Raw genomic sequence first — 14983 nt, forward strand, 5'->3', positions numbered from 1 at the left:
CACTAGTAAACTCTTAAAGTCCACCTAACAAGTGACTATCTATATATATATATAATCTTAGTGATCACTCCTAATCACGGTAATCGTAAGTGATCGTATAGTAGTAATTACCCTGATCGCTAGTAAGTGTAGTAATCATTATGCTTCCTATATTATAATTAGTCCTTTTGTTCCTTTGACTTGATTAGCCCGTTTATACTAGTAGCTTGGGCGACATCTATATATATATTTCCGTGACACGATACCCTCCCTCCGAGGCTTTCGACCTAAAAGCCCTCTTTAGGTCGTTTTAAATAGCGCTAACATCCCTTACGTTCCTTGTATATATTTTTCTCCTTAGCCTCTTATTGCTCTTTATACTGTCAATTATGCCATCTAACGTACGTAGATCCCTAGTGTCTATTTGTCGTAAGCGTTTAGCTTAGTTTATTTCTGATTATAGGTTTATAGTGATAGCGTGTTCCTATTACACAGAGTACAACCGAGTATATAAAATGATTAAAAACTCTTATCGCTACGAGGCTTATATACGTCGGGGTCGTGCTTACGATAGTTCCGGCGTTCTAGTTTCTTTTTGTAAGTTCCTATTTCCTTATGAGGGTACGTCTCTAATCGTAACGTAGTAGATCGTATTATACGCGAGTAACGTCATTTAAAGGCTAAAGAGAAAGAGGCTAAAGCCTTGTTACGGGAATATTAATATAAAGCTTCTAAGGTGTTAGCCTATCTGACTTAGGTTCGTAAATAACGAGAGTTCCTAGTAGAGAAGGGGGTAGATATAGTTATATAGGGTTTGTCGAATCTAGACAAATTAGAGGCGGTAAAATAGTAGGAATCGGGGGCTATTGTGTAACTTAACGGTAGTGTCGACATTATTAACTAGGGCGCTATTTTCGGTTCTGTCCTAGGTTTGCCTTTAGCCAATCTAGGTTCTACTAATAGAACTGTTCTAGTTTCTTAGGGTAGTTTAAGTTCTTGACTAGTTTCTATAAGTTATCTTCTAATCCGAAATCGAGCTATTTAACTAGATACTATAGTTCTCCATTAATAATATACAAATCTAGAATTTCTTCGACGTCCTATTCTTTTTCCTCGTCTTTTGCTTCGATGTGTGTAGCAACCTTAGCATTTTTTGGTGCTGGTTCGAGAAGCGAAATATGAAAAACATCTATCTGTAGTCGTATAGATGACGGTAACGATAGTCGGTAGTTAGATGTCAAAATTCGTTCTTTAATAACGAAAGGTCTAACCTTTTTAAAGTCTAGCTTCGTGCTTGGTCGTTTGGTTTATAGGTTTCGTATAATTAAGTAAACTTTGTCTCCCCTCTCTAAGTAAGGTCCTTTGAGCCTATATTTATTATAGTAGTTCTTTATTCTAGTCTTAATAAACTCGAGTTCCTTTTTAAGCTTTTTATATAGTATGTACATTTATTTCACTTTAACTACTACTCTTGGCACTATAACCTCTAGTCCTTATCTAAGGTCTACTTTATATTTATAGTTCGCGAAGAACAATATAACTTTAGTCGTTTCCATTAGTATTATATTATAAGCAAGTTATACTATTAGCAATAGTATAACCTAGTTATCTTACTAGTAGTTAATGTAAGAATAGAGATACTACTTAATAACTTAGTTTAGTCGCTCCGTTTGTCCGTTAGTCTGCAGGTAATATGCTATTAATAGCTTGCTATTAACGTCTAATCGTTACATTAACGCTTGCTAGAACTTCGACACGAACTTAGTATCTCTATTAGTAATCCATTCTTACGGCCAAGTATATACTAATGTAACTTGCCAATAGATTACGTCTACTAGCTATTTAGCTATCTAGGATTCTTTATAGGGGAAGAAGTATACCTATTTAGTTAGATAATCTACTATAGTAAGAATGCTATCATAGATTACTCCTATAGTTATATCCTTAGATTCTAGTAGCTTTATAATAAAGTCTATCGTAACTAAGCTCTATGGTTTATTAGCTATTAGCAATAGCTAAAGTAGCCTATATAGCTTATATCATGCCGTTTTGCCTCGATTGCAGATATCGTAGTTCCATACGACTTCCTTAACTCATACCGTTAACTATAGAAAGTTATAATGTTTCTTGACTTATACGACAGTCTTTATAACTCCCTTATATCCTCCGAGTTTCGACTTATAGAGTTCTCGAATTATCCGTAGCTATTAATCCTAGTTATAGATATATACTTTACCTCGGTACTAGAGTTTCCTATCTTTTTCTTCTACTCCGTTAGGTACTAGTGGTCTAGGTGCTACTTAATACTATACCTCGTTAATCCTTTCTTCTCGAAAGATTACGTAGTATTCTAGGAACGAGTCAAGTAGATCATCTTCTATAGGTGTCTACGTTTCGTGATGTAGCGTTCTGTCTATTCGTTCCTTAAATAATAGTAATATTATTTCCGTTCGTCCTTCTATATAATCTATTCGTCGGCTTAAGATATCTGCTTATATATTCTCTTTGCCCTTCTTATAGCGGATCTTAAAGTCAAATTCCACGAGGAATTCTACCTATCGTATTTATCGTCCATTAAGCTCCTTTGTTGTCGTGAAGTATCGCAAATTCTTGTAATCTATATATACTTATATTGGTTTAATTGTACTACTAAGGTATAGTTACTATTCCTTAAAAGCTTCGATAATCGTAAGTAGTTCCTTGTTATAAATCGGATAAGTAAGATATAGTCTATCAAGCTTCTTTAAAAAGAAGGCCATGGGATATAGCTTTCCTTATTTGTCTCGTTATCCTAATTATCCTTCAATAGTATAGTCTAAAGCGTCCGTTTCTACCTCGAATAGCTTCTTAGGATCTAATAATACTAGTACTAGATCTTTAATAATAGTATTATAGATCTATATAAATGCTTACTTGTACTATTCTTCTCATTAGAATTTAGCGTTCTTCCTAGTAAGTTCGTATAAAGGTCGTATAATTACTCTAAAGTTCCTAATAAACATTTGGTAGAAGTTTGCAAATCCGATGAAGCGTTATATTTCTGTGACTAACGTCAGTCGTAGCTACTCCTTAATAGCTTTAACCTTTGATAGTTCTATCCGGATTTATCCTAGGGATATTTCGTATCCTAGAAATACCGTTTTCCTAATATAGAATTTGCTCTTTTCCTTATTAACTAATAGTTTATACGTATATAACGCGTCTAATACTACTTTTACGTACTTCCGGTGTTCGTCTATCATCTTAGAGAAGATAAGTATATTATCAAGATAATATACTATAAATTTGTCGAGAAAGGGTCAGATAGCTTAATCAATCAGGGCTTAGAACGTTACTAGCGCGTTCGTAAGTCCAAATAGCATAACAAGGTACTCGTAATAGCTATAGGGTATTCTAAAGGCCGTTTTCTACTTATCGCCTTCTTTAATCTATATATAATTATAGGCCAATGGCAAGTTAAGACGCGTAAAATATTGGGCTCCTGCTAACTAATCTCGGAGCCGTAAGATTAGCGGTAATAGGTATCGATTTTTCACGGTCTATTTATTAAGTTATTAATAGTTAATATATAACTATAGCTTTCTATCTTTCTTAGGTATAAATAGGATTAGGTAGCCTACTAGCGATATTGATAGGTAGATATATCCTCTTTAAAGGTTCTCCTCCAAATATCGCTTAAGTTCTTTATTTTATATCTAGCTCGTATAGTAAATCTTAAAGAACTTTAGTTATACTCCTTCCTTAAGCTTAATCTTATAATCCTATAGGCCGTGTTCTAGCAATCCTTCTAGATGCTTCAATTTAAATGCTAGGTGTCCTTTATATTTTTTTAATACTTCCCTAGTCTTGTCTCGTCTCTCGGTTTTCTAATAGTATATAAACTTAGTTCCGTTTATAGCAATACTAGCGATTTTTCCTATCCTAACCTACTACTCTGGTTATAATGCTCCGCATTCGTTAACGGAGAGAACAGCTATTAGCGGTTTAGCTCGTTCTTCCTATTATAATATCGATGTCGTTATACCGCCTTTTCCAGAGTCTGTAGTGATCTACCTACCACTATCTATCTCTTGCGGTAGATCTATAGGACATGCCTTCCCTTAAGTATTGTCCGCTTATAATCCTTATACGCTCTCTATCTTATTAGTCAAATACGACTCTATTCGGGGTTATAAGTAGTTACCATTCTTCTAACTAATGTCCGGGTCGTAATCTTTATACTATAGTAACCCTAATATTATATCTTTATCGTTACCTATATCTATAATACTAAATATAACTATTATAGTCTTCCTTACTATAGTGATATTGATCGGTTCGGTCTCCTTATATACCTATTACGTTAGAAATAGCCCTTTAACCATATTATACTTCCGCTTTATTCTCTAAGGTATTTATAGCTAATTTATAAGTATCGGCAAAATTAGGTTTATCTCTACTCTACTATCCACTAATACGAGCATTTCGTACTATTTCTATTATACTATTATCTATAGTCGCTTATCTTGCCGCCGTTATCTAAAGATCATAGCGATTTCTTATATTTCTACCGAGAGGTCTCGATATAGTGGTCTCTTACGCTAGTTCCTCCTGTACTACGCTACTACTTACCGCTATATAGGCATTAATAGTTCCTAGGCCCCTTAAAGGGCCCTGACCTATTTCCTAGGTTAGTGCTAACCTCTTCGGTTGTTTGGCTAATAGCGGCTTCGTTAATTATACTTATTTCCGTAAGCTATTAAGTGCTTATAGCTTCCTACTATTAGGTCTGTTCTACTTTCTATCATACGTATTATAGCTTTATCTAAAGCTCCTAAATTCGCGACTTCTTTTCGTCCGTATAATAGAGGTAATTATTGCTCTAGCACGAGTCCTATATATCTCGTCCCATTCCACAGTACCTAAGCTAGGCTCGTTTTAGAACTACTATAATACCTTCCAGACTCCGAGCTTCGATTTTCTAGAGCAATTCGGCTACTCTATTTCTTACATCATAGACCTATTCTATAGGGCGGAGTGTCACAGATGAGCATATAAACGGCCCGGCAGGCTGCAGCCAGGACGCAGGACATTCCGACAGCTAATCACTTGACGGACCAATCAGAAGATTATCACTGCCAAGACTAAGGTCTTCACTGGTGATAATAACATATCACCGTCGACAACGCGGAATCACGGAGTGAAAGGAGAAATGGTACTAGTAATAACTATTAAAGAGGGACAGATAATTGTGTATATATAGCTAGCCAGTCACTCGTTATAGTAGACTCTGGGAGTTTACTAGTAATAGCAACCTAACCCACAATCACCGGTATTTATACCAAGCATCACTGACCATTGTGGGAGATAACTCTAGTGTTGTTGTGAACCTTTTGGCTTCACCGAATCCCTCAGACGACCTGTACGCTTGTCCTGCTTAATTTACCTCCGTCTGAACCCTTTTAGAAGAAGTCTGAGCTGGGTTCGTCATACGGAGGCTTCTATCCTTATTTCCTTGTCAGGTTGGCTAGTAATTATTTTCGAATTTATTATAGAAGTAATATTAGCATTTGTATATTATATACTAGAACTAAGGCACTTGCGTATATACCTTATATCGTAGGTATAATTATATAGCGCTACCTAGAAGGTATTAGAATTCTTTCCTAAATTCTTCCCGTTATATATAGACTATAGGTACTCTAATACTAAAGTAGGAGTATTTTTTCTAGTAGCTTTCCTATATATACTTGTCTTTTCCGCGGTTTATATATATAAACCAGTATTCTAGGTTCTATACGTTATTACTAAGTTACTAATCATTAAGGTACTTAGTATAGCTATCGGGCCTATTATATATCATAGGCTGTTCTCCTTTAATAGTTTCTATAATATATTAGAGTTCTCTTATTTTATCCCTTATCTTATTGCTCTACTAGGCAAGTCAAGTCAAGCGTCTATCGCGTTTATATAGCTCCGTATTAAGTCGGAAAACTTCATTATAGTACTATTCGATTCGTTCCTAAAGGAATAGAATATTAGGTCTAGGTCTTTCGATTCCTTAGGTATCGGTTATCTACGATCCGTCCCGCCTCTATATAACCGTAAAACCCTATTACCTTAAGGCTAAGAGAATCGAAATTAGTGATATATATTCTCCTACCGTATCCTATTCGGCAAGACCTATCTCTAGGTCTATAGTGACTAGTTTAGAGTACGGTGCTTGTTTGTCTTTACCGTTACTATCGTGTCCGAGACTATCTATATCACTACCCTTATCTTTATAGCTTATAGCTATTACTTCGATGACGTCTTTAGTAGTTTCGTTGATAACCGTAATTTCCTTTCTAGGGACTATCTTCTACTCTTTCCTTAGGCTTTAATATTCTCGCTTATAGTACCCTTTCTTTCTATAGTTATAGTAGGTAACATTAGACTTATCTTTAGTTATCTTCTTTCGGTCTTACTTCTATACTATATCTATATCTATAGTTCTAGGGTACATCTTATATAAGGTACTAATATATGCTCGCTTTTTCTTATCGTTAGCCTTAACTATAATTCCGTTTATTTAACCTCATTTTTACTACTCTTATATATAAAGTTAATCATCGATTTTAATAGCCTATATAATATATTTATCTAGGGTCTTAGGCTAATCGTACTTATATAGCTTATCTTTAACCTTTTCCCTTAAGCTGTTATAAAATAATTATATTAATACCTTATCATTAAGCTAAGACTTAAGTATATCCTATCTAAACTATATAATATAGGAGGCTATTAACTTAGTCTATCGGAGATTAGCAAGTCTTTCTTATATATAAATCTTCCCATCTTTATCACTAAAAACCTTCTAAAGCTCTTCTTTAAAATGGTTATAAGATCAAAAGACTACCTATATAAATATATCTTAGTCATCTTTATCTTCCTTAGTAAAATAATTATTCTATATAGGCTTAAACTATCCAAGTACCTTACTCTCTAGTCTTATAGCTATATAGAGGACTTTAGCTTTATTATCTAAAAACTTATTATCATTAAGCCAGAAGTAGGATCAGAAGTTTGTCAAGAATCCTATAAGATCTTCCTTAGTTCCTCTATATTTGCTAGGCAGTTTGATCTTAATACGGCTCGCTTTAGTAGTCTCGAGCGCCTTGATTTTGGCATAGGCCTTGTTAACTAACTTCTACAAGTGCTTTTCGCCATTCTCGAGTTCCTTAATTAGGGCTTAAGTAGCCTTATCTCTCTAGTCTAACTCCTAGATCTACTACTAGAGTTAACCAAGCTAGGCAAGCAGCTATTTAGCCGTGATATTAGTAGCTATATTGATATTGAGGTTAAAGTTACCTCTGTTTTGAACTATGATAGAACAAAGGGAGTGATAGCAACGTGTAACGAACCTAACTTAGACTTCTTCTAAAAGGGTTCAGACGAAGGTAGTTAAAGTAGGACAAGTATATAGGTTGTCTGAGGGATTTGGTGAAGCTAAAGAGTTTATAACAACACTAGAGTTATCTCTTATAGTAGTCGGCGATGCTTAGTATAAGTATTATAATTGTAAGTTGCTATTATTAGTAAACTCTTAGAGTCTACCTAACGAGTAACTATCTATATATATATATAATCTTAGTGATTACTCCTAATTATGGTGATTGTAAGTGATTGTATGGTGGTGATTACCCTAATTGCTGGTAAGTGTAGTGATTACTATGCTTCCTATGTTATAATTGGTCCTTTCGTTCCTTTGACTTAATTGGCCTGTTTGTGCCGGTGGCTTAGGCGGCATCTACATATATATTTCCGTAATAGGAAGATATTATATATAAAGTAGGCGATTTTCGTAAAATGCGCGAGTTTAGCCTTATTAAGCTTATACTCCTCTATATTGTCTATATTAGCACGTTTAAGGTTATTCTAAAGAACTATACGTAACTTCTTAAGATCCTATATATATCTATTAGCAATTCGCCTATACGTTAGGGATAGAGGTTTAAGATCTAGAGACTTATAAAAGCCTTAGCTCTATCTAGTAAAGCCTTTATTAAATCCTTTACTAACCTAATATAAGAAGTAAGATTACCATTATAGTTAGTATAAGTATCGTAAGAGCTATTAAATATATAGGCAATTAGTATATATATCCTTATACTTATAGGAACTATAGGTATAATAGTAGTAACAGGAGCTAGCACTAGAATAATCACGATATTTACCAAAAGAACGTCTTACTAGAGCCGACCGTATATACATTCTATAAGGTACCTTATAAAGCTTACTAGCTATAATATTACTATATTTAGTTAGCTCGAACGATCTTAATATAACTAGCAAAGCGCTAGAAAACTACAAAACCGGTATAAAATCAATCGAATAGAGACAATAGGAACACTTATAGTTTAAAAGCTTTAGCACGTATATACTTTCAAGGCATTATAAGAGCAGGAGTCGACCTACTAGTAGTTATAGTACTTACAATAGGCATACCTAATAAGTCATCCGTTAATTTAAGTATAAGAGGCATTATCCTATTATTATTATTACAATTAAAACTAATAATACTATTACTATTATAGTTATAATAGTTATATTTAATCCATAGCTTCAAAGGAATCGCTTTACTATACTCAACTCTTTTAGACTTCCAAATATAGAAGGTAGGCCCCTAAAGGAGCTATCAAGGTAAGAGCGACAAAGGATATAACACTAAGAATAGTATCACTATAAAGCGTAGTTAAACGACTACCGTGTTCAACTAGGGGGTATGTCGGAAGCTATAGAGCTTCCAAACGTATTAGCCACGCGTTTGCCACAGCTATATAAGGCTGTTTAACGCACTAGGCAGTCCCTTTGTCTATAAATACCACTCTTTTTGTCTCCTTTGTAGATAGTTCAACAAGGCACTCTTTTCCTTCGTATAGCCACCTACTGTAGACTGCTTTCAACGCTCCCGGAAGCTCATCACTACGTTCGGCAGTGCGAGATTCAAATCTACGTTTGAATACCGCCCCAAGTCTGCGATACCCAAGTCTGCGAATGCCATAAGTGGACGAGGCACTGGGATTGTTAATCCACTCAAATACTCAGGGGTGACCAGACCCGGAGAACAGAAGCCTACCTTAACCTAGCGATAGCCCGCTCGAGGTCGAGTCCAGCTCGGTCTGGCGGTGGAAATCTGTGAGGCGAAGAGAAGGAGGAGTGCAATACGTAATATTGTAATTACACTATCTTTCCATGTTGTATGTACGGAGCGGAATGATTCGGTTGTGATAAGCCGGGGAGGCGCTGGTCACAAAGGCTTGAGCAGTTGATGTTTTGACTTATTGATGCACATACGATAGAAGCTGCTGAGAGACACGGGAGGGGACAGGAATGTTTTCATTATATAAACGGCTCTTATCCGTCGGTGGTGTCTCCGCGGTCCGGGGAGACGGGCGTTGCCAGAGACTTTTGCTGCTGCTCCGAAGATGCAAACAATTCTCGACTTCTCGAGCGGTGATTGGAAAGGGGCGCGCGAGATCGGTGCGGCCGGCTTTGGCTGTCATTCGATTTATTCGATGTGTGCGGGCAATGTCTTGGTTGCAGCTGCCCTTGATTTGGCAACGCTCGAACTGCGTGTCTCAGGCTTGTCTCAAGAGAAGCCCAGTGGTTCGTCGCAAATGATGACGAGAAGACCAAACAAAAGGGAGTGCAACTACCAGTGTATGTACGCACTAGATGCGCAGCTCAATGTATTCCGTGACCCGTACCGGACACCACTAGAATCGGTCCGATGTGACCGAAGACCGTGCGGAACTACGGAGGGATGATGCCGAGAAAGTGCCCGATTGCTGTGTCCACTTGCCGGCCCCGTAGGTGGGGGAGCTCGGCGCCATTTCTTCAATGGAAGTGCTAAGAATAGCCCCCGGATCTGGCGGAGCATTTGGGGCCTCGGGGTGCTCGGTGGGGTTGACTGCACTGCAGGGCTGCAGAACGCGGGGTGATATTGCCATTATTGCTGCCATCTTTGGTTCTCTTATCTTATAATCCGTACACTCTTGCCCTGATCCTGGGGACATGTCTTCGAGCCCCGCACAGCGCCAAGGATAGTGTCAAGACAAGTGCTTATCAGCGCAGCAATTGCACGTAGCATCACCGCGCTTGATTCAATTAATTGTTTGCCTTGGTTGCTCCCTACTTCTTCTGAGAAGCAGCAGATAGCTACCCGTAGGTGGTGGTCTTAGCGTAGGCGGTCCAATGCCACGAACAGGCTTCTGCATGGGATGCACCCCAACCTGAAATTGTTGGGGGAAGTTCGCATCCAAACCGAGGTTGCATGCTAAACGCCGAGCATCCGCGTCGCCAATTCCTCGTCTTAGTCAGACCATGGGACAAAGTACCAAGCCTTATGGCCGGACGATTCATTTTGGCAACAAAACATTTCTTTGTGTTCGGTTTAGTGAGTTGAGAGCCTTCCGGGATGGCTTTGTTATGTAGTTAATCGATTGGACTCAGCAGGAGGCGTCAAACTCGCTGCGATTAAGTCGGACTTATTGTTCGGAGTTGTACGGTATAACCTTATTTTTAATACGAGCAGGATGATGTTAGGCCGTTGACTCCGGTTCGGGGTCCGGACAACCTGCAGCCTGACCTGCCGGGCTCTCTTTCCTTATCAGGAGAACCCCCACCATCTCTCCCCTGCTGCTTCTACTGTACATACACTACGTTCCCCGAATCCCGACTCGTGGTCCCCGATCTAGAATTATCCTCTGTGTTACCTTCTTTCGTCCTCGGTAGTTTGGTCATCTCCCGAACCCCCGTCAGTGGTTTTTTTTCTTTCTTTCCTACCATGATGGCGACAATATCGACGAGAACAACAACAGCAACAACAACAACAACGACAACCGAAGCCAAAACCACATTCACAATGACTTCGTATATGCCGGCCGTCACAGCCGACGCGACACCACAGCCCGCTAAATCGACCCTCCTCCCACCGACCTCCATCCCGCCGCCGTCCGAATTCCTCGCCCACCTCCCCCAGGAAGCCGTCTCCTCCCCGACCGCCCTGCGCTTCCCCGCCGCCTGGCGCTGTGGCACCTGCGCCAACCTGCACAGCGTCTTGGCCCTCCTGGCAGGGCCCACGACGACAACGGCGGCGGCGGGGGCGGGTCACTCGGGACGCCGTCGAGGGGAAGAAGAAGACGAAGACGACGACGACGATGATGAAGGAAAGGAGGGCTCCCATCACCGCCACCGTAATGACCACCACCACCACCACCACAACAGGCAGCTCTGCCCCTGCGGCCGCCCCGCGCTGCAGGCCGTCTACGACCAGTTCGGCGAGCTCTACCTCTTCTGGCGCGACGACCCGGCCGTGTCGGACCTGAGCGTGCCGCGGATGGCGGAGGAAGCCCGGTGGCGGGTGCGGACGGCCGGGGCGGACGGGTGGTTCGGCGGCTGGTCGGCTTCGGGCCGGCTGCTCTGATGGAGAAGTCTTGAAAATGTGCGGAGGCTGGGGGCGTGGCATCTCGTAAGGTTTTTTTTCTTTCTGTTTAATTATCGGATCCCCCCCCCCTTTCTTTTCTTTTTTTATGTTCGCTCTGTCTGATGATCACTCCGATGATTTCTTTTTCTTTTTTGTTCAAGTGATGACGAGGGTCGACAGGCGGTGAAGTGCAGTGCGGGCTGACGGGCAGTGTAGAGTCGTTGAATGATAATACCGCAAGTTGATGGGCCCGTGGGCTCAATCGAGTTTGTAACGAGTGTGCCATGAGGGCGCGGGTATGAACGTGGCCGCTTGCTTCGTGGCGTTTTTTTGGGCTCAAGGGGGGTGGCCGGCGTACGGTTGGGATAGGGCTGTGATTCGATACCCGGCGCTCATCAATGCTTAATTATTTGATTTTTCCTGGTTAGCTTGGCTATGTTTGGGCGCAGCTGACTGTACCTGATCATCTCTTGATTTGATTCTTTCAAGATAACCTGAGCCTGATCTTCATAAATGGCGCCGGGAAGCTCTGTAGCACGGGCGTGTGTGCGAAGTCCACATGTTCTTGTCAAATGATCTACCCGGTAATCTAGCTGAATCTCAACCTCTCATAATAATTTCGATACCTGTACGGGTTACAAATTACGAAATACGGTACCCTATTCCGTACCCATGTGTGTATGTATGTACATACTGGACGGTCCATACATCAGTTAAGCCAGCGGCGACTCGTTCAGCATTGAGAAGTGAGGCTTTCATATCGTACGCTGCATGAACAGAGGTTACCTAAAGATGGAAGTTATTCTTGTGTATCCAAGCTATAGATACCTAGGTATATATGATTGAGAATATCTGTTGCCGCTGATCAGCCAGATGACTACCCGGTTGGGAATAAGGTTGTGTATGTACAGTACGCTTACCTGGTACGGATTACAATGGACCGTGAGCGGGCGATCACCTCAGGGTTCTTCGCATGGGATCATCTGATTCGCCGATATTCCTTGTCTGGAACTTCAGATACTCCATGATACTTCATAAAATGATGAGATTCAGAAGCCTAGACACTGGATCTGCCTCGTTTTTCTTTGGCTCGAGCCATCCTGTTGGGTATAATGCCGCGCCTTCTCCACCTCCCGTTCATGAGTAATGTCCCCATGTTCGCCATCTTCCGTCCATGAGTAGTGCCATAACTGCAACACCACCAGGGACCACACGGTGGAATCGAGTCTGATGTCGCCGTGTCCACCGTGTTCTTTCCTCCCTCCCCTATGATGATCCGTCTAATGAATGCTACCCGTGAGAGTCTCGCCCATCTCTCAAAGCATTTAAAGCAAATGCAACAAGCGAATGTGCCACATCGTGTCGTCATGGATCCAAAAACAAGAAAAGATCCAGAACCTGTCCGGCTTCGAGTGATGCCCCCCAAAACGCCCACAACGCCCGCGCCATGCAAGCAAGGAGAAAAAGAACAAAACGAAGGAATAGAACGCGAAAAACGACAAAGAAAACAGAAAAAAGAAAAAAAGGCGCGGCCTTCTCCCTAAGCCACGACACGACACGACAAGGCCCTTTACGCCGCTCCGTCGTCGGGCACGCCCGGGACCGGCTCTGGGGCTTGCAACCAGCCCCGGTCGCTGGCGACGCGCAGGCTGGCGTACCATATGTTAGCCATCTTGCGGTAGCCCTCGTCGGTGGGGTGGGTGCCGTCGGCGAGGTCGGCGAGGCGCGGGCCGCGGCGGCCGTGCATCTCGGCGAGGACGATCTTCTTCTTCTCCTCGTCCCTCAGGCGGGCGACGAGGGCGCGCAGCTGCTTGTTGATGGCGACCACGTTGCGCTCCGTCGCCTCGTCCTGGTTGACGAGCAGGGTGCTCAGCACGACGACGGCGCGCGGCGAGACGGCCCAGAGGTCCCGGAGCATGGCCTCCATGCGCTCGCCCGCGGTGGCGACCTGGAAGTTCTGCGCGGCGTCGTTGGTGCCCGCGTTGACGAGCACCACGTTGGGCTTGTACTTGGGCGCCGACTCGGCCGCCATGGCCTTGTCGTGGACCTGCTCGATGCGGTAGCCTGACCAGCCCTCGACGTCGTTGTCGACCATGGTGCCGGCCTTCCGGGATCCGACCATGTTGACCTTGTTCGGGCCGGACGAGACGCGGGCGGTGCTCTTGCCGCGCACGCTCTTGAACATTTCGTCCCTGCGCGCCGCCCCCTGCCCGGCGCCGCCGCCGCCGCCGCCGTAGCTGTCCGCGGGCGGGTTGACGATCATGTCCCGGAGCGCGGCCCGGTACCCGTTGCCGTCGCTCGACTTGAGGCCGAACGTGATGGACGCGCCCAGTGGCATGATGCGCAGGGGCACGCCGTTGCCCAGCGGGGCGGACGCACGCGCCGCGATGCCGGTGGTGTCAATGGGAACGCCTTGGACGGCGAGAGGCGAGGCCAGCGCTGGGAGGGGAATTGTTAGTCAAAGGTCGTTTAATAAACAGGAACCACCCCCCCCCCCTTTTTCTCCCCCTCGGGCTCAACCTCGTGGAGCCAAGTGAGACTCGAGGGTGAAGTGACATACCCATGATCAAGGTGTTGAGTGTTAGGCCGAACATGGCGGTGGCAGTGGGTTGTGTTGTCGAGATTAAATGTTTCAGTTGGTGAAGAGAAGAAAGAAGAGAAGCATACGGGAGATGGAATAAGAGAATATTAAAGAAGGTTGAGGAGTGAGTAAGATGTTTAACAGGACCTAGGACCGATAGCGCCCAGCGCCCTCAAGTTTACGAGCCAAGGCGGCCCCGGGGAGGTATGATAATTATGCTGCAGATGCTGCAGAGCCGTCGAGGCCCTCGACTCGTGTGTGTTGCGGTCAGTCCCGTCGGGTCGGATGAGGTGGGGAGGGCTGGCCACGGCAGGGAGGTGACCGGGCGACCTAATCACGGCCAATATTGCTGCCACCGTTCTACGGTAGCATGACCCTGCCTGGTTGGGCAGCACGGTCGTGCAGAGAAAAGAGGGTGGTGCGGAAGGGAAGCAAGCAGAAGTAGACGCACGACCGAGACACGGCCGAGTTCAAGGGCGGTGATGGGCTTCAAGTAGTGTAAGTGCTCGCCGAGACCTCCCATGTGAGGGTTACCCGTGACGGCCAAAGGGGCGGGGGAAGGGGGGGTTTTCCTGTGGCCGGGAGTGGTTGATGGTTCAGGGAAGTCTGGGGATGGGATGGTGGCAGGGCTACATAGCCTTGAAGGTATCCCTGACGACCGTCAAGGCAAGGCCGGTACGAGTGTAAAGCCAAGACCGAGGGCCCCCATTCGAACGCCCGAGTTGAGAAAAATGGGCAATTAGAGGCGGCCCTGGCCTGACAAGCATTACGGAGTACTGATCACAGTTGTTGTACTGCGTAGGTCCCAAACAGGAGGAAGTGAGCGACCGGGGGCGACCCGGGGGCGCATGTAGTGTACTGTGTAATTCAGCGTAATTCAGTATGTATCGTACCAGGGGGGTTCTGCTGGGGGTGGGGTTGCTCCGAGGTCGCCTGCCTCATCCGGACGAAGCATTGCTCGCCATGATCCCATCCGC

At 43.3% G+C, this 14983-nt stretch overlaps 2 protein-coding genes across 2 annotated transcripts; one reads left to right on the top strand and one right to left on the bottom strand.

The window, feature by feature from the left end:
- The first annotated feature begins 10667 nt into the window (after positions 1–10667).
- MYCTH_109790 (uncharacterized protein) lies at positions 10668–12062 on the top strand. Its single transcript, XM_003666165.1, has 2 exons — positions 10668–11470; positions 11642–12062. Exon 1 carries the CDS (start codon positions 10787–10789, stop codon positions 11423–11425), a length of 639 nt encoding a protein of 212 aa, XP_003666213.1. The 5' UTR covers positions 10668–10786; the 3' UTR covers positions 11426–11470; positions 11642–12062.
- A 392-nt stretch (positions 12063–12454) lies between these two features.
- MYCTH_105128 (carbohydrate esterase family 3 protein) lies at positions 12455–14572 on the bottom strand. Its single transcript, XM_003666166.1, has 2 exons — positions 13986–14572; positions 12455–13864 (listed from the first exon to the last, which is right to left on the bottom strand). Exons 1-2 carry the CDS (start codon positions 14017–14019, stop codon positions 12996–12998), a joined length of 903 nt encoding a protein of 300 aa, XP_003666214.1. The 5' UTR covers positions 14020–14572; the 3' UTR covers positions 12455–12995.
- Positions 14573–14983: the final 411 nt, after the last annotated feature.

The sequence above is a fragment of the Thermothelomyces thermophilus genome, chromosome 6 (genome assembly GCF_000226095.1).
Source record: "Thermothelomyces thermophilus ATCC 42464 chromosome 6, complete sequence".
NCBI lineage: Eukaryota > Fungi > Ascomycota > Sordariomycetes > Sordariales > Chaetomiaceae > Thermothelomyces > Thermothelomyces thermophilus.